Raw genomic sequence first — 25,801 nt, 5'->3', positions numbered from 1 at the left:
CTTTATATCTAGAGGGTTGGAGTATAAAGACACAGAGGTTATGCTGCAGCTGTACAAAACCCTGGTTAGACCCCACTTGGAGTACTGTGAGCAGTTCTGGGCACCACACCTTAGGAAGGATATATTGTCCTTGGAGGGAGTGCAATGTAGGTTTACAAGAATGATACCTGGACTACAGGGGTTAAGTTACGAGGAAAGATTACACAAATTAGGCCTGTTTTCACTAGAATTTAGAAGGTTAAGGGGTGATCTGATTGAAGTCTTCAAGAAATTAACAGGAAAAGACAGGCGAGATAAAGATAAACTATTTCCACTGTTTAGAGATTCTAAAACTAGGGGGGATAGTCTAAAAATTAGGACCAGACCGTTCAGGAGAGATGTTAGGAAGCAGTTCTTCACGCAAAGGGTGGTAGAGGTTTGGAACTCTCTCCCACAAACAGCAGTTGAAGCTAGAACAGTTGTTAATTTTAAATCTGAGATAGATAGATTTTTGTTAAGCAAAGATATTCAGGGATATGGGCCAAAGGCAGGTATATGGAGTTAGGCCGCGGATCAGCCATGATCTCATTGAATGGCGGGACAGGCTCGAGGGGCTGAATGGCCTACTCCTGTTCCTATCTTCCTATGTTCCTATGATAAATTGGAGTTTTTTCACACCCATTCTCTTGAGTTTGAATTTGGAGTCACCAAGTCTGCAATGCCACTGTTAACCTAATTCTTGGAGAGAAGTAGCCATTAGCACAGATCGGGTCATTTACATTTTAATGCCTTCTCCAAGGCTGGTCATGACATGAAGATCGACTCAGGGTTTTTGAAATTTCCATGTGTATTGGCAGTACAGGATAAGGTCACCTAACCTCTCGATTCCATTTTGTTTTGTAGGAAATGTGTCCATTTTTGGGTTTGTTTCATAAGTTCATTATATAATTCATAATTTCTCCATGTGTGAGCATGACACAAGCAAAGCAAAGTCGCAAAGGACAATATTATGGGAGATGGCCAAAAGCTTGATCAAAGAGGTAGGTTTTAAGGACTATTTTAAAAGAGGAAAGAGAAGTAGAAAGGCAGAGAGGTGTCGGGAGTGAATTCCAGAGCTTAAGCCCTTGGCAGCTGAAGGCACTGGTGCAGCAATTAAAATCAGGGATGTTCAAAATTCCAGAATTGGAGGAGCACAGATATCTCACAGGGTTGTAGGCCTGGAGGAGATTACAGACATCGGGAGGGGTGAGGCCATGGAGGGATGTGTAAACAAGGATGAGAGCTTTCACATTGAAACATTGATTAACTGGGAGCCAAAGAGGTCAGCGAGCACAGGGGTATTGGGCAAAATTCCTGCTAAGCTGTGTGCGTGCATGACCATGCAGCAGCCTAGAAACAAAATTTTACAGGGAACATTGGTAATGGGTGAACAGGACTTGGGGTGAGTTGGAACATTGGTAGTAGAGTATGGATGACCTCAGCTTACCGAAGGTAGAACATGGGAGGCCAGCCAGGAGTGCACTGGAATAGTCAAGTCTGGAGGTAACAAAGGCATGGATGTGGTTTCAGCAGCAGTTGAGCTGAGGCAGGGATGGAGTCAGGCATGTTAGGCAGGTGGAATAGGTGCTCTTAGTGATGGAGTAAATATATTGCCAGAAGCTCATCTCAGGGTCAAATATGGCACCAAGGTTGTAAGCAGTGTGGTTCAGTCTCAGACAGTTGCCGGGGAGAGGGATGGAGTCAGTAGCTAGGGAATGGAGTTTGCGGTAGGGACCGAAGACAATGGCTTTGGTCTTCCCAATATTTAGGTCGAGGAAATTTCTGCTCATACAGTGTTGGACAAGCACTCTGACAATTTAGAGACAGTGGCGATGTCGAGACAGCTGGTGGTGAGTTAAAACTGGATGCCATCAGCGAACATATGGAAACCAACACTGTGCTTTTGGATAATGTCACTGAGGGGCAGCATATAGATGATATATAGGAGTGGACCAAGGATAGATCACTGGGGCATACCAGAGGAAGCAGTGCAGGAGCGGGAAGAGAAGACATTGCAGATGATTCCCTAGCTATGATTAGATAAGTAAGAATGGAATGAGATACATACTAATACGGTGTACGCATTAAACTCACAGCTGTTTACCAGCAAATTCTAGGCCAATGTTTCAGGTGTCCCTCTGTCGCAACTGGAAGTAATTACGAATGAGAATTTAGAAAGGAACAGAGAAAAGTGAAGGGAAAACACTATCACATACACCTACACAAACACCCACACAATCACAGATATAAACACATGCACCACATGCACACACACACAGAGCCAGACATGCACACAGACTCCCACACAGAGATAAATGCACACCTACCCACATATACATCCACCTAGATAGAAGACAAATCAGAATAAACTGAAAAGTGCTTAAGTAGAAAACAGGATATGGTTGAATGGCTGAAGTGATATTAACAGCAGCCAACAGAGGCATGATGAGAGACATCAAAGAAATTAAAGGCATTTAGAAAACACAGGGGCTATATGAATAGCTGAGGGAGTGCAGGGGATGGGGGTACAGCAGGTAGAAATGGAGCAGGAAAATACTGGCAATGTGGGGCAGGCAGGCTCCAGAAACCCAGGAGCCTTAAAGGAGGAAATAAAAGCTACAGGTATAAATGGCCCTGCCCCACACTACAATCAGATGGAGTCTCCAGCCCAAATATCAACCCACCCCACCCCACCGGCCCTCAAAAGTGTGGATATACCCATTCAACCTGGCCAGAATTTCCTTCCAGAGAGAAAGTGAGATATGTAGTTAAGGTCAGAATTTATTAACGTCAATTTTAAGGCCAGAGTGCTGCCCCCGAGAAGGATGAGATGCTGTTCTTTGAGCTTGCATCGAGATTCACTGGAACAGTATTGAAGGCCAAAGGCAGAGAGGTGGGAGTGGGAGGGGAATTGAAGTGGCGCACAACAGGGAGCTCAGTATCGTGTGTATGGATTGAATGGTTCCCCCCATTGTACAGGAGGCTGCTCAATGAGCATTGAATATAGTATTACTAAGTTGCAGGAAGTACACCAATTCCTTCCTCACCTGAGGAATATTAACATTAAAGGACCCTGGACAGCAACATGGGAGCAGATGAATGAATAGGTGTTATCATGTTGCCAACTCTTTAGGATTGCCCTGAAGTCACCAAGAATTTAAGACTAGTCTCCTGAAGGGAAAATGCAATCGCACACACCTACACAAACACCCACACAAATACAGATATAAGCACACAGACATAAACATGCACACAGACATAAATGCACACACACCCACATAAACATCCACCTAGACAGAAGACAAATCAGAATGAACTGAAAACTGCTTACGTAGGAAACAGGAGATGGTTGAATGGCTGAAATGATATTAACAGCAGATGACAGAGGCATGATGAGAGACATCAAAGAAATTAAAGGCATTTAAAGGCAGTCCGAGTTATGAATAATTTTTCTGAGCACTTTCATTTATTAGTTATAAAAATATTGGAGATGGGGGAAGAGAGAAAAGGCTGTTTGACCGAGCAGGGAGATTTGAAGCTGGAGGTCATGTGATGAAATCTCCAGGAATATGAGCAGCCAGAGTTGGCAACCCTTGTGTTACACATCATGTGATTGGTCAACCTAGGGTTCAGATACAAAATTAAAATAATTGAGAATTAAAATCTAACATCTGAAGTTACTGCAGCCAGTGATCAGACCAGAAGACTGCAGGGTGCCTAATCACTATTATTTAACATTGGTGTTCCCTCTCTGTTTCTCATATTCCTCCTTTTAATATTAATATGCCTACCTGTCTCTCTGAAGGGTCTGCACTCAAAGCATCAACTGGCTGACCTGCTGACTAATTCCAGCCTTTCAGTTTTTGTTTCAAATTTCCAGAATCTGCAGTATTTTGCTTTTAGCTTGTTTCGTTACACTGCTTTTTTCCATGTTCCTGTATTTGAATAATGCTAATTCATCCTCAATCTTGACAGTGTTCTGTATATTTGTTGTCTATAGCCATGACAATTTTGGTATATGCAAATAGATAACTGAATTTGCATTTATTGACATGAACAGACTGCAGCCTCACTATCAGATAAAATTTGCACCTGATGCCTGTTCACTAGTCTGTGAGTCTCTCAGGTGCAGTTTTACATAACAACCATTTGTATGCATATATATATATATATATATCACCTTCAATGCAGTCAAATGTCCCACATACAATAAATCAAAACTAATCTGGAGTCCTATATATCCCAACAGTCTCTATATGAACAGTGAGTTCATATCTCACCAGAGTTTAGAACTAATTAATGAAAAACCCAGTTGCTAAAGAAGGTCTCTTTCTAGAAATGTTTCCCAACTTTAGTTTAATTCCCCTGCTCCCGAGCCTCCTCTCAACTAAAGCTGACATTAAACCAAGCTGGGAATATGTTCCTATCAGTAATATTCTCTGTCTAAATGATTGCGAGCACATGGAAGTATAACTTTGGTAAGGGTGGTTACACTAGTTTGGAATTTAGAAAGGTTGGAATTTTCCAGGTAAATACATAAACACACAAACTCTGTACATGCTAATCAGTGTTTTATGAAGATTTAGCAGCTAGGTTTAGCATGGTTGAAAGGTACTCCGCCCTCACAGAGAAAGGTATTCCACTCTCAAAAAGCAACAAGGTAATTTGCCCTCACAACCCTCCCAGAGAAAGGTATTCCACACTCAAAAAGCAACATGGCAATCCACCCTCAATGAGCAACAAAATAATCCACATCACAGAGCAACAATGTAATCCACCCTCAAAGAACAAGTTAATCTATCATCATGGAGCAAGTTAGTCCATTCTCACAGAGCAAGTAAATCCACTCTCATATAACAAGGTAATCCACCCTCACAAAGCAACAGAGTAATCCACTCCTACAGAATGACAAGGTAATCCACTCTCACAGAGCGACAAGGTTGTCGACCCTTGCAGAGCAGCACATTAATCTACCCTCAGAGCAACAAGGCTCAGAGCACTCTCGCAGAAAAACAAAGTAATCCATCTATTCAAATGCACAACACTGCAGATGCTGGAAATCTGAAATAAAAACAGAAAATGCTAGAAATACTCAGCAGGTCAGGCAGCATCTGTGGAGAGAGAAACAGAGTTAATGTTTCAGCTCGATGAACTTTCATTAGATTTGGGAAAAGTTAGAAATGTAATTGGTTTTAAGGAAGTGAAAGGGAGGAGGGTGGAAAAAAGAATAAAAGGGAAGGTCTGCGATAGGCTGGAAGACAGGAGGAATTAAAGGGCAAAAGTGTTGGTGGTGCAAGACCAAAGTGGTAATGGAACAAGTAAAGAAATGAAAGATGTACCTAGAGGAGATGTGAATGGCAGAATGATGAACAGCTGCCAGCCGAAAGCAAGAACAAGAGAAAGGGTGAGACCAAAACATGCAATGAAAAAGGGAACACGATGGGGCAGAGATTACGGTCTGAAATTGTTGAACTCAATTTTGAGTCTGGAAGACACTGAAAGTGCCGAATTGAAAGATGAAGTGCTATTCCTCCAGCTTAAATTAAGCTTCATTGGAATACTGCAGGAGGCTGAGGACAGAGAGGTGAGCGTGGGATCACAGTGGAGAATTAGAATGACAGGTGAGCAGAAGTTTGGGGTCATGCTTGCAGACTGAAAAGAGGTGCTATGCAAAGCGGTCACCTAATCTGCATTTGGTCTTCCAAATGTACAGCAGACCACATTGTGAGCAGTGAATACAGAACACTAAACTGAAACAAGTAAACGTAAATCGCTGTTTCACTTGAAAGGAGTGATTGGGGCCTTGTACGGTGAGGAGAGAGGTAAAAGGGCAGGTGTTTCATTTCCTGTGCTTATAAGGAAAGGTGCCATGGGATATGGAGGAGGTGTTGGGAGTGACTGAGGAGTGGACCAGGGTGTCGCGGAGGGAACAGTCCCTGCGGAATGCTGAAAGAGGAGGCGAAGATGTGTTTGGTGGTGGCATCCTGCTGGAGGTGGCATAAATATGGAGGCTGGCGGGTGGAAGGTGAGGTCATGGAGAACCCTGTCCTGCTTCTGGGAGGGAGGGTAAGGGGTGAGAGAAGAAGTGTGGGAAATGGGACTGACAAGGTCGAAGACCCTATCAACTACAGTGGCTGGGGGTGGATTCCCAGTTGAGGAAAAGGAAAACATATCAGAAGCACTGTTATGGAAGGTTGCTTCATCAGAACAGATGCAACGGAGATGGAGACACTGGGATAATGGAATGGAGTCCTTACAGGAAGCGGAGTGTGAGTAAGTGTAGTCGAGATAGCTGTGGGAGTCAATGGGCTTATAGTGAACATATATTGATAGCCCATCCCCAGTAATGGAGACAGAGAAGTCAAGGAACGGAAGGGAAGAGTCGGAGATAGACCATGTGAAAGTGAGAGAAGGGTGGAAATTAGAAGCAAAGTTGACGTAATCTTCCAGTTCAGGGCGAGAGCAGAAAACAGAACTGATACAGTCATCAATATACTGGAAAAAGAAGTGAGGGAAGGGGCCTGAATAGGAGTGGAACAAGGAATGTTCCACATATTCCACAAAAAAGGCAGAAATAGCCAGGACCAATGTCGGTACCCATAGCAACACCTTTTGTTTGGAGAGGTGAGTTGAGTTAAAGGAGAAGTTATTCAATGTGAGAACAAGTTCAGTCAGGCAGAGGAGGGTGATGGTGCAACAAGATAATCCACCCTCTCAGAATAAGATAATCCATTCTCAAAGAGCACCAGAATAAACCACCCTCACAGAACAAAGTAATCCACCAACACAGAACAAGGTAATCAATTCCCAAAGAGAAAGGTGATCCACTCACACAGAGCAACCAGGTAATCCACCCTCACAGAGCAACAAGGTAATCCATTCCCAGAAAACAACAAGGTAATCCAATTGTACAGAGCAGCAAGGTAATCCACCCCCCAGAGCAGGAAGGTAATCTACCTGAACCAAATAACAAAGTAATCCAACCTCACAGAGCATAGTAAAACACCCTCACAGAACAACAAGGTAATCCACTCAGAACAAGGTAATCCACTCCCACACAGCAGCACGGTAATCTACCCCCATAGCACAACAAGGTAATCCAACATCACAGAGCAACAAGGTAATCCACTCCTACAGAACAACGGGGTAGTCCACTCTCACAGAACAAGGTAATCCACTCTCTCAGAACAGGATAATCCACCCTGACAGAGCAACAAGGTAATCTACTATTTTTATATCATTCTTGGGATGTGAATGTTGCTGGCCAGGCGAACATTTATTGCCCATCCCTAATTGCCCTTGAGAAGGTGGTGATGAGCTTCCTTCTTGAACCGCTGCAGTCCATGTGGGGTAGGTACACCCACAGTGCTGTTAGGAAGGGCGTTCCGGGATTTTAACCCAGTGACAGTGAAGGAACGGCGATATAGTTCCAAGTCAGAATGATGTGTGACTTGGATGGGAACTTGCAGGTGGTGGTGATGCCATGCGTCAGCTCCCTTTGCTCATCTAGATAGTAGAGCTTGCGGGTTTGGAAGCTGCTGTCGAAGGAGCTTTTCTGAGTTGCTGCAGTGCACCTTGTAAATGGTACACACTGCTGCTACTGTGCATCAGTGGTGGAGGAAGTGAACTTTTGAGGTGGTGGAGGGGGTGCCAATTAAGCGAGCTGCTTTATCTTGAATGTTATTGGAGCTGCACTCATCCAAGCAAGTGGAGGGTATTCCATCACACTCCTGACTTGTATCTTGTGGATGGTGGACAGGGAGTCAGAAGGTGAGTTATTCACCACAGAATTTCCAACCGCTGACCTGTTCTTGTAGCCACAGTATTTATATGGCTTGTCCAGTCAAGTTTCTGGTCAATGGGAGGTTCAATGGTAATGCCATTGAATGTAAGGGGTGATGGTTAGATTCTCTCTTATTAGAGCTGGTCATTGCTCGGCACTTGTGTAGCACAAAGTTACTTGCCACTTATCAGCCCAAGCATAGAGCAAAGCAAGAAGGTAATCCATCCTCACAGAGCAACAAGGTAATCCATGTTCATTGAATATTAATTGCATTTAATTGTATGCAGATGGTGGGCATTAACTGGGGATTTACATGTGTTGCTCTAAATAGGAAGAGACTGAAACTATGGTGGTTGTGTTAGGAGGTGCAAATTTGTAATGTGTATCAGTGCAAATAAATGCTTATAAAAATGTGTTAAGATTGGCTCAAGTTCTATCCTTCACCTCCTGGCTTTCTGGAATAAAATATAGTAGCATACGATAGTTATCTAAAGGTAAAGGTTGGAAACTAACAAAAAGTTTTCAGACATAAAAGCTAAATTCTTAGTGGCCATTGTCAAAAATGGCCGAAAGCAATTTTAAATTTTCAGGATATGATTATTCTCCGATATTCTGGATTTTTGAGGGCTCTAGAGCAAAGAGTTGCTCTAATCAGACATCTGATCCAATCCTGTACAGGGCATATGTGGCATGAGTGAGTGAGGCTCGTCAACCAATCAGATTGAAAATCTGACTGAGGCATACGAGGCCAAAACTGGGAAGTATAAAACAGGAAGTATAAATTAGATTTAAATCCTGTACCGAAAGTGGAATGAAGATTGGGAAAGGCAGATAGGGTAAGAGAGATAAGGCAACAGACAAAGTAAAAAAAAATTCTTTAAAAATCTCCAACATTAATTAACTTCTGAAGGAATAAGACTCCATACTTGTAAAATTAAATTTTCAGGGCCAGAAAAGCTGTTTGGCAGTAGTTATCTATCACTCATCATGTTGTTAAAAATTTACGTACTCCTGAATGCACCATCCCTAACATTTTATGGCGTCTTAGTGGGGACTAATGGGCAAGTACCTCAAGTCCATGCCATGACATTGATTTCAATGCTGAGTCTATCGGTGAGAACTGTTACAGCGTAGCCTGTGGAGGAGCAGGGTATCTCGGATCATAAATTCCAAATTTCCACGTTTAACTACACAGGTGCAAATGCCAGAAGTTGCTGTTCAATTTTCTCTGCTATAACGGTGAGCGCTGATAGCCTCGCTGTTACTGTCAATGGAAAATCCAGTCGACATGTACGTTATCTTTACAAGGAACATTCATGTATTAAAGAAAATTCAGATCATCATGAATCCACACACTTGTTATTGACTCCATCCCCCTCCCTGGCATCTCCCTCAGTTTGAACCAGACTGTTCAGAACCTCAGTGTCTTGTGTGTCCCTCTGATGAGTTCCAGATCCACATCCTCTCTATTGCATTAGCCTCCTTCCACCTCTGCAGCACTACCTGTCTCCATCCCTCCCATTTCCCCAACACTGGTGAAATATTCATCTATACCTTCAGCACCTCCACACTCGACTATTCCAATGCTCTTCTTGCCAACTTCATAACTGTCACCCTTCCACTTTTATAGAATCATAGAATGGTTACAGCACAGAAGGAGGCCATTCAGCCATTGTGCCCGTGCCAGCTCTCTGTAACAGCAATTCAGATAGTCCCACTCCTCTCTTTTCTATCACTGAAACGCCATCAGACTTTTGTTTATGGTAAATATAAGCTGTTGCTATACCATCCTGACACTACAAAGCTAAGTGAATAGCCATAAGCACCCTCCTCATTATAAAGTATAAGGCAATTTACTTCTTAAAATAAATTAAACCCTTAAACTCAGGTGGTCCTTCACTCCATCCCAGAATAGCTATGCCAAATTTACTACACCATTAATAATTTGTTGAATGAGATTATGAAATATGCAACTCATTCTTCTCAATAATGGAATCTGAATAGGGAGTTTTCACAAATGCACTTTAGTAAGGGCTGGGTTTTAAGTTCTATTTATCTTTCCCCAAGGTAAGAATTTTTGTTTAGAAAGGAAGTACTGGTTCAGCTCAGCAAAAATCAATAGACTTGATGGCTGTTTGATCAGTTAGAATTAGTTCATGACTGAAAAAACGATCTGTTATACCCTTTTGCAAGAGGCTTGACCTGAGCAGGGGAGGAGAAATGCAATTTAGAGATAGCGCAAAGGCTTATAAATCTGGCTGCAGAGTGCCTGTTTTTCAGGTGGAAACTAGCCCACTCAGCTCCCAACATGGCGGACAAGAAGCACACATGCATTTCCAGATGGAAATGTGGCGCCCGTCATATTGGTGAGGGAAAAGATATAGGCGCCCAGGGCACACACCTGTAGTCCCTTTGCATTTGCAGATAAGGAGCCAACACCTGTCTGAGGTTCCCATTGCAAGATGGGTTCACCCAGCACCATCTGCATTCAGTAAAGCCAGGCCTTGGGACCACCTGTGACCAAAAATGAAAGTTTTTCAAATTTGATTACCGAAAATGGAGACAGGAAGAGGAGTGTTTCTTCTAAGCCGACATTTATAGAGAGTTCACCACTGCTCCTGACTTCCACCACCCCCCCATTGACATCACTCTCAACCCCTGATCTTCGTCTCCACACACAGCCTCTGATCCTAACCCCCTCCCCAACCTCTAACCCTGATCCCTCTTACCCAGGTCTCTGATCCTCCCTCTCCCACCCCTGCCTCTGATCTTGAATCCCTATTGTGCCTTGGGTTCCTATATATAGAGAGGTGAATTCGCTCCTGTTGATAATTTTACTGCAAACATGAGGACAGGACAACTTCTTCAGCAAAAATACGGGCGGGAGGAATTTTGCCATTAAGTGACTTCTGCTAAACTTATATATAGTTGGTTAAGAACTTCCAAAGGAGCACACTCTTTATGCAAAACTTTTGTTTCAGAAACTTGCATGTGATGATTCACCCCAACAGGAAAAAGGGTTTTTCTTGAGCATCTTTAAGTCAAATTCCTGAGTGCTCTATTTTATACTCTGTTTTAACCCATTTGAAATACAGGACTGTTTTATAGTATCTCACAGATGGACTTTCATGCAAAGGCATTAACCAGTGCACTGTCGGAGGGAATGAAACTTGTGATAAAGATAGATGCCTCTTTACGTTGGGGATTGGATCTGTTCAAGGATCAATTAGAAAGCCGATGAAAAGTCAAGGTAGCGTTGACGCTTCTTTGTCAAACACAGAAAGTCTGGCGCTGCCAGGCTACAATATAAAATTTCAACCAGTGTCTGAGGATCCCAGTCTGTCACTGCAGATATCGTCAGCGAGGGACCCAGCAACAACGATAGAACCGCTTCCCCATGTAAAGGGACTAAACTGGAGGCTGCTACTTGTTGCGGGGTGAGGGGTCCTTCTGTTTATACTGGAAACTTCAAATGTCATTGTCCAACTTCACTGTCAGATAGTTTTAGGTATGGCTGCATCGCCATCACAGTCTCCTGTTCCTCATACAATGCCGACCTGTGCTGTCACTTTACCAGGAAGTAATCTGTATCCTTTCTGTCCCTCGCATTTTGAAAGGATGACAAGTTTTTTTAAAAAAACATGGCATGAGACAGTGCTAAAGTTTCTCACCTGCTGCAGTTGCTCGGTGCCAGCCATCCCGAATTTTCCACAGTTTCTGCCCCAACCTGTTCAGATCGGTTACCATTCACCCAGAGTTGCCTTTTGAGTGATGTCAGGAGCCCTGCCCTCAGACCAGGCTGAGCTACAAGCTGTCCGGAGCACGCTTCTGACCACTAGTGTGCACTGGAGGCATTTCATGCTGTTTCCTGTCCCAGTGTTTCAGGGGAAAGTTTGACGCCTCCAGCTCTCATTATCTGATGGCGAACTGTGTGAGTGCCAGCAGCTTTGGAATGAATGGGGAAAGCAGAGGGATAAAGTTGGGCGTGATCAGCAAAATGTCGGGAAATTGAATCCACGCTTCTATGATCAGGTTGCTGAGGGGGAACATGTTAAGAACTTGTATTTGTATAACGTCTTTCAAGACTTCTCAACGCGCCTTACAGCCAATGAAGTATTTTTGAATCATACACAAGAACACAAGAAATAGGAGCAGGGGTAGACCATATGGTATATCCAGATTTCTCTGCCATTCATGGTAGGATGGTATGATCATGGCTGATCTTAAGCTTCAACTCCACTTTTCCACCTGCTTGTTATATCCCTTGATTCCCTGAGACCAAAAATCTGCCTATCCCAAATTTAAATGTGTTCAAGGATGAAGCATCCACAATCCTCTGGGGTAGAGAATTCTAAAGATTCACAATCCTTTGAGTGAGGTAATTTCTCCACATTTCAGTCCTAAATAATCAGCCCCTGAGACGGTGCCCCCGTGTTTTAGATTCCATGACCAGCAGAAACAATCCCCTCTCAGTGTCTACCCTATCCAGCCCCTTTAGAATTTTGTGTTTCAATGTGATCACCTCTCATTCTTCCAAACTCCAGAGAATATAGGCCCAATTTACTCAGCCTCTCATCATATGACAATCCCCTCAGCCCAGAGGCCAATTTAGTGAAACTTCGCTGTACTGCCTCCAATGCAAGTATATCCTTTCTTAAAGGCAAAATACTGCGGATGCTGAAAATCTGAAATAAAAACAAGAAACACTGGAAATACTCAGCAGATCTGGCAGCATCTGTGGAGAGAGAAGCAGAGTTAACATTTCAGGTCAGTGACCCTTTTTCAGAACTGGCAGATATAAGAAACATAAAAGCTTTTAAGCAAGTAAAGCGGGGGTGGGGCAAATGATAACAAAAGAGAAGGTGTTGCTAGGACAAGGTCACAGAATAGCTGACCAGAAGGTCATGGAGCAAAGACAAACAATATGTTAATGGTGTGCTGAAAGACAAAGCATTAGTACAGATAGGATGTTAATGGACTGAAAACTGAACAGCCACAAGCACAAACATGAAAAAAAAACACAGTGGGAAGGCACAGTAGAAGCAAACTGAACTAAAATAAAATAAACACAAAAAAGAAAAAATAACTAAAAATAAAAGTAAAATGGGGGGCCCGTCATGCTCTGAAATTATTGAACTCAATGTTCAGTCTGGCAGGCTGCAGCGTGCCTAATCGGTAAATGAGATGCTGTCCCTCAAGCTTGTGTACCGACCTCTACCTTGTAGAGGCTCAGCGCCAACTCTCAGATACTTCTTCCTACTTCCCTCGGACCATGACCCCAACACAGGACTGTCACTGACCTCATCTCCTCTGGAGATCTTCCCTCTACAGCTTCCAACCTCATAATCCCGCAACCCCTGGACAGCCGGCTTCTACCTCCTTCCCAAAATCCACAAACAGGACTTTCCCGACAGAACCATTGTTTCAGCCTGTTCTTGCCCCACTGAACTTATTTCTTCCTATCTTGACTCTATCTTTTCTCCCCCGGTCCAGTCTCTTCGCACCTATATCCGTGACTCTTCTGATGCCCTACGTCATTTTGACAATTTCCAGTTTCCTGGCCCCAACCGCCTCCTCTTCACTATGGACATCCAATCTCTCTACACCTCCATCCCCCACCAGGATAGTTTTAGGGCTCTCCGCTTCTTCCCAACCAGTTCCCATCACCACCACCCTCCTCCACCTGGCTGAACTTGTTCTCACATTGAACAACTTCTCCCTCAACTCCACTCACTTTCTTCCAGTAAAAGGTGTTGCAATGGGTACCCGCTTGGGCCCTAGTTATGCCTGTCTTTTTGTGGGATATGTCGAATATTCCTTGTTCCAGTCCTACTCAGGCCCCCTCCCCCAACTCTTTTTCCGGTACATTGATGACTGTATCGATGCCGTTTCCTGCTCCTGCCCCGAATTGGAAAACTTTATCGACTTTGCTTCTAATTTCCACCCTTCTCTCACCTTTACATGATCATCTCCGACACTTCCCTCCCCTTCCTTGACTTCTCTGTCTCCATCTCTGGGGATAGGCTGTCCACTAATATTCATTATAAGCCCATCGAATCCCACAGCTACTTTGACTAGACTTCTTCACACCCTGCCTCCTGTAAGGACTCCATTCCATTCTCCCAGTTTCTCCGTCTCCGGCGCATCTGCTCTGATGATGCTACCTTCCATGACAGCGCTTCTGATTAGTCTTCCTTTTTCCTCAACTGAGGATTTCCCCCTACTGTGGTTGACAGGGCCCTCAGCCATGTCCGGCCCATTTCCCGCACCTTTACCCTCCCCACTTCCCCTCCCTCCCAGAACCGCGACAGGGGTCCCCTTGTCCTCACTTTTCACCTCATCAGCCTCCATATCCAAAGGATCATCCTCCGTCATTTCCGCCACCTCCAGTGTGATGCCACTACCAAATGCATCTTCCCTTCCTTCCCCTATCAGCATTCCGAAGAGATCGTTCTCTCTGCAACACCCTAGTCCACTCCTCCATTACCCCCACCACCTCATCCCCTTGCCACGGCAATCGCAGGAGGTGTAATACCTGCCCATTTACCTCCTCTCTCCTCACTATCCAAGGCCCCAAACACTCATTTCAGGTGAAGCAGCGATTTCCTTGTACTTCTTTCAATGTAGTATACTGTATTCGCTGCTCACAATGTGGCCTCCTCTACACTGGGGAGACTAAATGCAGACTGGGTGACAGCTTTGCAGAACACCTCTGCTCAGTCCGAAAGCATGACCCCGAGCTTCCAGTTGCTGGTCATTTCAACACCCACCCCCTGTTCTCATGTTCACATCTCTGTCCTGGGATTGCTGCAGTGTTCCAATGAACATCAACGCAAGCTCGAGGAACAGCATCTCATTTGCCGATTAGGCACGTCCGGACTGAACATCGAGTTCAATCATTTCAGAGCATGACGGGCCCCCCATTTTACTTTTATTTTTAGCTATTTTTTCTTTTTTGTGTTTATTTTATTTTAGTTTGTTCAGTTTGTTTCTACTGTGCCTTTCCACTGTGTTTTTTTTTTCATGTTTGTGCTTGTGGCTGTTCAGTTTTCAGTGCATTAATACCTTATCTGTACTAATGCTTTGTCTTTCAGCACCCATTAACATATTGTTTGCCTTTGCTCCATGACCTTCTGGTCAGCTATTCTGTGACCTTGTCCTATCAACACCTTCTCTTTTGTTATCGCTTGTCCCACCCCCACTTTACTTGCTTAAAATCTTTTATATTTCTTATATCTGCCAGTTCTGAAGAAAGGTCACTGACCTGAAACGTTAACTCTGCTTCTCTCTCCACAGCTGCTGCCAGACCTGCTGAGTATTTCCAGCATTTCTTGTTTTTATATTCTTTCTTAAATGTGGAGACCAAAACTGAACAGAGTACTCCAGATGTGGTCTCACCAAAACCTTGTACAATTGTAGCAATACTTCATTATTCTTGTACTCCAATCCCATTGCAATAAAGGCCAACGTGCCATTTGTCTTCCTAATTGCTTGCTGTACCTGCTTGTTAACTGTCTGTGTTCCCTTGTGCAAGCACACCCAAGTCTCTTTGAATATCAACACTTACAAATTTCACACCTTTTAATAATATTCTGCTTTTCTATTCTTATGACCAAAGTGAATAACTTCATACTTCCCGACATTATACTCCTTCTGCCATCTTGTTGCCCATAGGAACATAGGAAGATAGGAACAGGAGTAGGCCATTCAGCCCATCGAGCCTGTCCCGCCATTCAATGAGCTCATGGCTGATCCATGGCCTAACTCCATATACCTGCCTTTGGCCCATATCCCTTAATATCTTTGCTTAACAAAAATGTATTTATCTCAGATTTAAAATTAACAACTGTTCTAGCTTCAACTGCTGTTTGTGGGAGAGAGTTCCAAACCTCTACCACCCTTTGTGTGAAGAAGTACTTCCAAACATCTCTCCTGAACGGTCTGGTCCTAATTTTTAGACTCTGCCCCCTAGTTTTAGAATCTCCAACCAGTGGAAATAGTTTATCTTTATCTAGCCTGTCTTTTCCTGTTAATATCTTGAAGACTTCGATCAGATCACCCCTTAACCTTCGAAATTTTAGCGAAAACAGGCCTAATTTGTGTAATCTCTCCTCATAACTTAACGCCTGTAGTCCAGGCATCATTCTTGTAAACCTACGTTACACTCCCTCCAAGGCCAATATATCCTTCCTAAGGTGTGGTGCCCAGAACTGCTCACAGTACTCCAAGTGGGGTCTGACCAGGGTTTTGTACAGCTGCAGCATAACAAAGAACAAAGAACAAAGAACAGTACAGCACAGGAACAGGCCATTCGGCCCTCCAAGCCTGCGCCGATCTTGATGCCTGCCTAAAATAAAACCTTCTGCACTTCCGGGGACCGTATCCCTCTATTCCCATCCTATTTATGTATTTGTCAAGATGCCTCGTACATCCTAAGGTTCTAAGGTTCGCTATCGTACCTGCTTCCACCACCTCCCCCGGCAACAAGTTCCAGGCACTCACCACCCTCTGTGTAAAGAACTTGCCTCACACATCCCCTCTAAACTTTGCCCCTCTCACCTTAAACCTATGTCCCCTAGTAACTGACTCTTCCACCCTGGGAAAAAGCTTCTGACTATCCACTCTGTCCATGCCGCTCATAACTTTGTAAACCTCTATCATGTCGCCCCTCCACCTCCGTCGTTCCAGTGAAAACAATCCAAGTTTATCCAACCTCTTCTCATAGCTAATGCCCTCCAGACCAGGCAACATCCTGGTAAACCTCTTCTGTACCCTCTCCAAAGCCTCCACGTCCTTCTGGTAGTGTGGTGACCAGAACTGCATGCAATATTCTAAGTGTGGCCTAACTAAAGTTCTGTACAGCTGCAGCATTACTTGCCAATTTTTATACTCAATGCCCCAACCAATGAAGGCAAGCATGCCGTATGCCTTCTTGACTACCTTATCCACCTGCGTTGCCACTTTCAGTGACCTGTGGACCTGTACGCCCAGATCTCTCTGCCTGTCAATACTCCTAAGGGTTCTGCCATTTACTGTACACTTCCCACCTGCATTTGACCTTCCAAAATGCATGACCTCACATTTGTCCGGATTAAACTCCATCGGCCATTTCTCCGCCCAAGTCCCCAGCCGATCTATATCCTGCTGTGTCCTCTGACAATCCTCATCACTATCCGCAACTCCACCAACCTTTGTGTCGTCCGCAAACAATCAGACCAGCTACATTTTCCTCCAAATCATTTATATATACTACAAACAGCAAAGGTCCCAGCACTGATCCCTGCGGAACACCACTAGTCACAGCCCTCCATTCAGAAAAGCACCCTTCCACTGCTCCCCTCTGTCTTCTATGACCGAGCCAGTTCTGTATCCATCTTGCCAGCTCACCTCTGATCCCGTGTGACTTCACCTTTTGTACCAGTCTGCCATGAGGGACCTTGTCAAAGGCTTTACTGAAATCCATATAGATAACATTCACTGCCCTTCCTTCATCAATCATCTTTGTCACTTCCTCAAAAAACTCAATTAAATTAGTGAGACACGACCTCCCCTTCACAAAACCATGCTGCCTCTCGCTAATAAGTTTGTTTGTTTCCAAATGGGAGTAAATCCTGTCCCGAAGAATCCTCTCTAATAATTTCCCTACCACTGACGTAAGGCTCACCGGCCTATAATTTCCTGGATTATCCTTGCTACCCTTCTTAAACAAAGGAACAACATTGGCTCTTCTCCAGTCCTCTGGGACCTCACCTGTAGTCAATGAGGATGCAAAGATTTCTGTCAAGGCCCCAGCAATTTCTTCCCTTGCCTCCCTCAGTATTCTGGGGTAGATCCCATCAGGCCCTGGGGACTTAACTACCTTAATGCTTTGCAAGCTGCCCAACACCTCCTCCTTTTTGATAACGACATGACTGAGACTATCTACACTCCCTTCCCTAGGCTCATCATCCACCAAGTCCTTTTCTTTGGTGAATACTGATGCAAAGTACTCATTTAGTACCTCGCCCATTTCCTCTGGCTCCACACATAGATTCCCTTCTCTGTCCTTGAGTGGGCCAACCCTTTCCCTGGTTACCCTCTTGCTCTTTATATACATATAAAAAGCCTTGGGATTTTCCTTAATCCTGTTTGCCAATGATTTTTCATGACCCATTTTAGCCCTCCTGACTCCTTGCTTAAGTTCCTTCCTACTGTCTTTATATTCCTCAAGGGCTTCGTCTGTTCCCAGCCTTCCAGTCCTTACGAATGCTTCCTTTTTCCTTTTGATTAGGCTCACAATATCCCGCGTTATCCAAGGTTCCCGAAACTTGCCAAACTTATCCTTCTTCCTCACAGGAACATGCTGGTCCTGGATTCTAATCAACTGACATTTGAAAGACTCCCACATGTCAGATGTTGATTTACCCTCAAATAGCCGCCCCCAATCTAAATTCTTCAGTTCCTGCCTAATATTGTTATAATTAGCCTTCCCCCAATTTAGCGCCTTCACCTGAGGACTATTCTTATCCTTATCCACTAGTACATTGAAACTTATGGAATTATGGTCACTGTTCCCGAAATGCTCCCCTACTGAAACTTCGACCACCTGGCCGGGCTCATTCCCCAATACCAGGTCCAGTACGGCCCCATCCCTCGTTGGACTATCTATATATTGTTTCAAGAAGCCCTCCTGGATGCTCCTTACAAATTCTGCCCCATCCAAGCCCCTAGCACTAAGTGAGTCCCAGTCAATATAGGGGAAGTTAAAATCACCCACCACTACAACCATGTTATCTTTACATCTTTCCAAAATCTGTCTACATATCTGCTCCTCTACCTCCCACTGGCTGTTGGGAGGCCTGTAGTAAATCCCCAACATCGTGACTGCACCCTTCCTATTCCTGAGCTCCACCCATATTGCCTCGCTGCATGACCCCTCCGAGGTGTCCTTCCGCAGTACAGCTGTGATATTCTCCTTAACCAGTAATGCAACTCCCCCACCCCTTTTACATCCCCCTCTATCCCGCCTGAAGCTTCTAAATCCTGGAACATTTAGCTGCCAATCCTGTCCTTCCCTCAACCAGGTCTCTGTAATAGCAACAACATCATCGTTCCAGATACTACCAATAACCTCTGTGTCCTTATACTCCAATCCTCTAGGTATAAAGGCTAGTATTCCATTAGCCTTTTTGATTATTTTCTGCACTTGCTCGTGACATTTCAGAGATCGATGCACCTGAACCCCCAAGTCTCTTTGGACATCCACTGTACTTAACCTCTTCCCATTTAGAAAGTACCCTGCTCTATCCTTTTTTGGTCCAAAATGGATAATCTCACACTTGCCCGCATTGAAATCCATCTGCCACAGTTTTGCCCCTTCACCTAGTTTGTCAATATCTCCTTGCAATTTTATGCTCTCTTCTAGACTGTCTACAATGCCGCCTAACTTTGTATCATCAGCAAATTTGGATATATGACTTACTATGTTATCATCCCAGTCATTAATGAATAATGTGAATAATTGAGGCCCCAACACAGATCCCTGCGGGACATCACTAGTCACATCCTGCCAATCACAGTACTTATCCATTATCCCTACTCTCTGTCGCCTACCACTCAACCAACTTCCTAACCATGTCAATAATTTGCCCTCAACTCCATGGCTTCTACCTTAGTTAACAGTCTCTTATGTGGGACTTTATCAAATGTCTTCTGGAAGTCCATATAAATAACATCCACTACCTTAGTCACCTCTTCAAAAAATTCAATGAGATTTGGCAGGCATGACCTTCCTGTCATGAATCCATGCTGGCTGTTCCTGATTAACTGAAACTTTTCTAGGTCACCCTATCCTTGATGATAGACTTCAGCAACTTGCCCACCACAGATGTCAGGCTAACTGGTCTGTAATTTCCTTGGTTCCCCTTTTCACCCTTCTTAAAAAGTGGAGTCACATGTGCAACTTTCCGATCCAGAGGGACCACTCCTGAATCTAGAGAACTCTGAAAGACTATAGTTAGGGCATCTACAATGTGCTCCCCTACTTCCTTTAACACCCTCGGATGGAAACCGTCAGGTCCTGGGGATTTCTCACTCTTTAGTTCCATTAATTTCCTTGTTACTGATGTTTTACTTACATTAATTCTATTAAGTCCCTGTCCCCTATCAGCTATTAATTTTTTCGTGACTTCCGGCAAGTTATCCTCCTTTTCAACTGTAAATACTGAGGCAAAGGAATTGTTCACATGTCTGCCATTTCCCCATTATCAATGACTCACTCACTTAACCTGTCTGTATCTCTTTGCAGCCTCTCTGTGTCCTTCCCACAGCTTACCTTTCCACCTACCTTTGTATCATCAGCAAACTTAGATACATTACGCCCTATCTCTTCATCTAAGTCATTAATATTGATTGTAAAATGCTGAGGCTCTAGCACTGATCCTTGTAGCATTCCACTATTCACTGGCTGCCATCTTGGAAATGCTCCGTTTATGCCCACTCTTTGTTCCTGTCCGTTAGCCAATCATCTATCCATGCTAATATATTGTCTCCAATTCCACGAGTCCTTATCTTGCCTATTGACCTTTTTGTGGAACCTTATCGAATGCATTTTGGAAATCCAGGTATACTGCATCTACTGGTTCCCCTTTATCTACCCTACTGGTTACATCCTCAAAAACTCTAATAAATTTGTCAAACAGGATTTCGCTTTAGTAAAACCATGTTGACTTGTTCTAATCATATTGTTCTTTTCTAAGTGTATTGTTAAGACTTCCTTAATAATAGATTTTCGCAATGACTGATTGTGCACTGTTGTAATGAAGGAAACGTGGCAGCTAATTTGCACACAGCAAGCTCCCACAAATAGCAATGTGATAATGACCAGGTAATCCTTTTTAGTGATAATGGTTGAAGGATAAATATGGGTCACCAGGAGAATTCCCAGCGCTTCAAAATAGTACTGCGGGATCCTTTACATCCACTTGAGAGGGCCTTGGTTTATCATCTCATCAGAAAGACAGTACCTCTGACAATGCAGCGCTAAAGTTCCAGCCTAGATTTTGTGCTCAAAGTATCTGAAGTAGGACTTAAACCCGCAGCCTTCTGACTGAGAGGCAAGAGCATGACCACTGAGGCATAGCTAACATCATAAGGGATGAAAGGAAAGGGAGCAGGGATAGAAGCCTGTTTATAGCGGGGTGACTGTGTAAGCACAAAAAGAGTGGAATGTAGTGTCTTTGTTATCGTAGATATGGCGAGAACTATGAGAGAGCATGTTGCCATAGAGGTGGATTGTCGCGAACAGATATTGGAGGAAGGTACAATTCTTCATGTCAAAGGCAGAGACAATGAGCTACAATCATAGTCACACCAGGCGTTGCTTGTTGTAGTGTTGTAGTATTTTGAAATTGCAATTGCATTGTGCATTGTGTACTCTCGAGACTGCTGTGGAACACACACATGTTCGCAAAGTGAAAGTGAAACTGAGAATAAATGAAGAAGCCTTTATGTTCAGCTGCGGCAGTCTTTGTCTCCCTATCTTTGCCTCATATCCTATACCAAACTCGGCTAAATGTATTTCGAGTCTCAAGGACATCACAATGGTGATGAGGTAAACAGAAAAAGGATGGAAAAAAACAGAAACATTGTTCTCAGCCATGAAAAGATTGGAAACTTTTGTCTACTTTCACAGACAGCATTTAACTTGCAGACTGTGTTTGAGTGACACACACAGGAAGCTTGTACAGTGTATACTCACACACTGACCTCTCCAAAATAACTATCCAATCAAAAAAAATCTCGGATCACAACAGAGAAGTCTCCTCTGAAAGGAGCACGATTCTGGATCCTTATCACTGCATTGCTGATCAGTATGGAGTTGTCTATGCCCAATCTACCACATCTGATGTGCATTCAGAGCCATCACCTGTATCGCCAAGTTGGCAAAAGTGCCTGCAACATTTTGAAGGCACAATGGCAGGATTTGCAATCACAGATGATACAAGGAAAAAGGCCTTACTTCTACACTATGGAGGTGAAGAATTAGAAGATATCTTTTAAACACAATGACTACGACTCAGCAAAAAATGCACTAACAACCTACTTTACACCCAAGAGAAAAACCATATATGAAACCATTGTCTTCCAATGCTGCTGCAAGAAGCAAATGAGGCAATTGATCAATATTGCATGCTTTTGAGGCAGGTAGTAACCAAATGTGACTTTGGTGATGTTGAACATGTCAAACAGGAAATCGAAACACAAATTTTTGAAGGCTGTCTCTCTATGTCGAAAAGCACTTGAAAAAGATAGACAGCTATCAGAGCTGCTGGAGTTAACAAGATCACTTTCACTCTCAGAGTTCAGAGCTACTGAAGTTGAGGCTAACGGTAATTACCACTCTCCAAGTTCAACTCCTGTGAACACTTTTCACCACTCATTTGCCAGGAAGCCACCTGCAAAGCAACAACCATCTCACAAACGGAGCTGCGACTTAGCCAAAGAATATTTCCATTGTGGCGGTGCTCATTTGTTGCTCATCAGCAAAATCAGCTATTAAGACCAATACCAACAGAAGGGGATCACGTATGCGTACCACAGCAAAAGGGCGAGAGAATGTAACTAATGTAGGGGTTGATGATCCTGAACATATCTTTGAGCTCTCACTCAGACACAGAAAACAGCTACGTGTGACAGTGACCATTGGCTGCTCAGCCATAGATGCTCTCATGGACACAGAAGCGTCTGCCAATGTCATGGGAGACAAAACATTAAACAAACTTCAGGATTGCCCCATTCTCTGCCAACCGGGGAACATGAAAATTTTCCCTTACAGCAGTGACAAACCGCTGAAAATCCTTGGAACTTTTGAAACGCCAGTCTCATTCAAAGACACCTGAACAAAATTTGTATTCTACATCATATCTGGAGAATGTCACACACTTAACAGTTTTCACACAGCAACAGATCTGCACATGATTGCAGTCACATACATGATTCCTTTGCATAACAAAAGCATTCTCAAACTGTATGCTGATCGCTTCACTGGTATTGGCAAGCTGAAAGGTGTTACATGCAATCTGCATGTCGACCCTAATGTGCCCCCAGTTGCACATCAATGACAGCGAATACCATTTCATGTCAGGAAACAGACAGAGAAGGAACTTCAACGCCTACTTGACCATGACATTATTGTGAAAGTTGGTGTTGAGTCTACCCCTTGGGTCTCACTCATACAAGTCATCAAGAAACCCAAGAGCAAGTACCAGATTAGAATCTGTGTTGATATGCGATCACCAAACCAAGCCATACAATGAGAAAGACACTTGATACCAACAATCGATGATATCATAGAGAAAGTGAATGGTGCTAAACACTTCGCTAAACTTGACCTCAATGCAGGCTATGATCAAATCGAGCTTGCAGAAGAACCAAAATATCTTACTGTAATCTCCACTCACATCGGTCTTTTCCAATACAAGAGGCTCAACTTTGGAGTCATTTCAGCAGCTAAGGCATTTCAGCACTTGATTCAGACCGCACTTCAAGGACTTGAAGGCATGCTGAACATCAGTGATGACATTCTCATCTATGACCGCAGTGAAAAGGAACTCGAGACACACCTACATGCATGCCGACAATGTCTCAGAGAATGTAACCTCACCTTGAACAAAGACAAGTGTTTGTTCAATGAAAGCGAAATTGAATTCTGTTATGTGTTCAGTGGTGAAGGAGTATCACCAGATCCATGGAAAGTTGAAGCCATTGCAAACGCGGCAGATCCTACAAACATGCAAGAAGTCTGGATTCTGCTTGGACTCGTCATGTACTGCAGTAGTTTCATTCCGATGCTATCTGCCCCCCTACGCAATCTGACAAAAGAGACTACCAATTGAGAATGGATTAAATCACACAAACAGGTGGTACACGAGATCAAACTACATTTGTCAGCAAGTTGCACAAATGCCTATTTCAACCCAGAGAAAATCACCCAGCTAGTCATGGATGCAAGCCCCATTGGCTTAGGTACAGCTCTCGTACAAAAAGACAAGACAGGTCACCCATCAATCATTGCGATAGCAAGCAGATTGTTAAAACCTGTAGAGCAATGTTATTCGTAAACAGAGAGTGAAGCGCTCTCAATCACATGGGATATCTTACATTTTCATCTCTATATGGAAGTGAGTTTGAAGTAATAATCGATCATTGGCCACTCGTGAGCTTGCTCAACAATCCACATAGCAAACCAACCACTCGAATAGAAAGTTGGATACTCATATTACAAGAGTACGAGTTCCAGGTTGAGTATCAGCCAGGCAAGCTCAACCCAGCGGACTACCTTTCACGACATCCGCTGCAGACATTCAGTCCAACTAGTCGTGAGGAAAAGGTTGCTGAACAACATCTCAGTATCGAAGCATAAATGAGGTGCCAAAGTCACTAAAACTATCTGACATCAAAGCAGCAACAAAACAAGATGTGACTTTGCGATTATGTGTGGAGACTATAGAATCACAAAACTGGAAAGATGTGATAGAGAAGGCGTCAACAACCAAAATCGCTCACACACTACAAGGTCTTCACAATGTTTGAAATGAGCTAACCATTACAACCACATCTGATCTCATATTGCCCAAAAACTGTATGGTCATTCCACACTCATTGAAGGAATGTGTTGCTGATACAGCACATGAAGGACACTAGGGTATAGTCAAGACTAAACAACTCTTTAGGGAAAAAGTATGGTTCCCAGGTATTGACCATGTGGTAGAGCACCATATCAAGGAACCACAATGTCAAATCTTCATGATCCTCTCAAGATGTCTGAACTACCTTAAGGATCATGGATTGAATTTAATGTTGACTTCACAGATTTGCCCAGAGGTGGACATCAACTTTGTTGTCACTGACGACTACAGCAGATTCCCAATCATGGAATTAGTTATGTCAACTTCAACGAAAGAAGTCATCTCAAAGCTTGACCAGATCTTTGCCTTGTTTGGAATCCCTCAAATGGTAAGAAGTGACAATGGACCCCCATTCAATAGTGATGAGTTCAGCAAAATCACAAACTGCCTAGGGTTCACTCATAGGAAACTCACACCCATTAGCAGAGAGCTAATGGTGAAGTTGAGAGATTTATGCAAACCTTGAATTAAGTAATACGTACAGCTACAGCTGAAAACAAGTCATGGAAGCAAGAGCTACATCACTTTCTTCCTAATTACAGAGTGACACCTCACTCAGCTGCTGGAAAACCTCCAGCTAGGCTCATCTTTGCACATCCTATGCGCACGCGTCTACCCGAGCTACCCTGCGGAGCTAATGATCAACATGTACGCGAACGCAATTGAGAACAGAAGGATCGAATGAATGCACGTGCAGAATGAAACCTGAAATTTTGAGCTACACTGCTAAAGCTAGGAGATAATGTACTTGTGAAATGTAATGATCATATTGGAAAACAAACAACCCCTTATGACATCCAACCATTTGATGTGACCAACACAAAAGTATCAATGATCACTGCTAAGCACAGTTCACAAATCATCACAAGAAATGTGTCATTCTTCAAAGCACTGAAAACACCACTTGCAAGCATTGAATCCAATTGCAACATCGACATCTCAGGTGAAGAACATGAGCCAAATGAGCCTACGTCTGATGTCAGACGATATCCTATTCATTAGAGAAAATGGCCACCATACTTAGGTGACTATGTTACGAGATTAACTATTTATTTTTGAGTTTATCGTTTACAGTTTTGGAAACAAACTATTGACACATGCTATGTCTCTCATTTACTAAGAAGGGGAGGGATGTAGTGTTGTAGTGTTTTGCAATTGCAATTGAATTGTGCATTGTGTACTGCAGAGGCTGCTGTAGAACACACATGCCAGCAAAGTGAAAGTGAAACTAAGAGAATAAATGAAGAAGCCTTTATGCTCAGCTGCTGCAGTCTTTGCCTTTCCGTCTTTATTTCATATCCTATACCAGACTTGGCTAAAGCTTACTCAAGTC

The 25,801-nt window shown here is 43.5% G+C and overlaps 1 protein-coding gene across 1 annotated transcript in view; it reads right to left on the bottom strand.

The window, feature by feature from the left end:
* trpm5 (transient receptor potential cation channel, subfamily M, member 5) overlaps window positions 1–20,231 on the bottom strand; it is a 165,377-nt gene extending 145,146 nt beyond the window's left edge. The window contains exon 1 of the mRNA XM_068045855.1: window positions 20,127–20,231. Coding sequence (XP_067901956.1) covers window positions 20,127–20,231 — 105 coding nt within the window. The remainder of the gene's footprint in view (window positions 1–20,126) is intronic.
* Between the last annotated feature and the right edge of the window lie 5,570 nt (window positions 20,232–25,801).

This window comes from Heterodontus francisci, chromosome 14 (genome assembly GCF_036365525.1).
Source record: "Heterodontus francisci isolate sHetFra1 chromosome 14, sHetFra1.hap1, whole genome shotgun sequence".
Taxonomy (NCBI): Eukaryota; Metazoa; Chordata; class Chondrichthyes; order Heterodontiformes; family Heterodontidae; genus Heterodontus; species Heterodontus francisci.
This window is presented reverse-complemented; position numbering and strand designations above follow the sequence as displayed.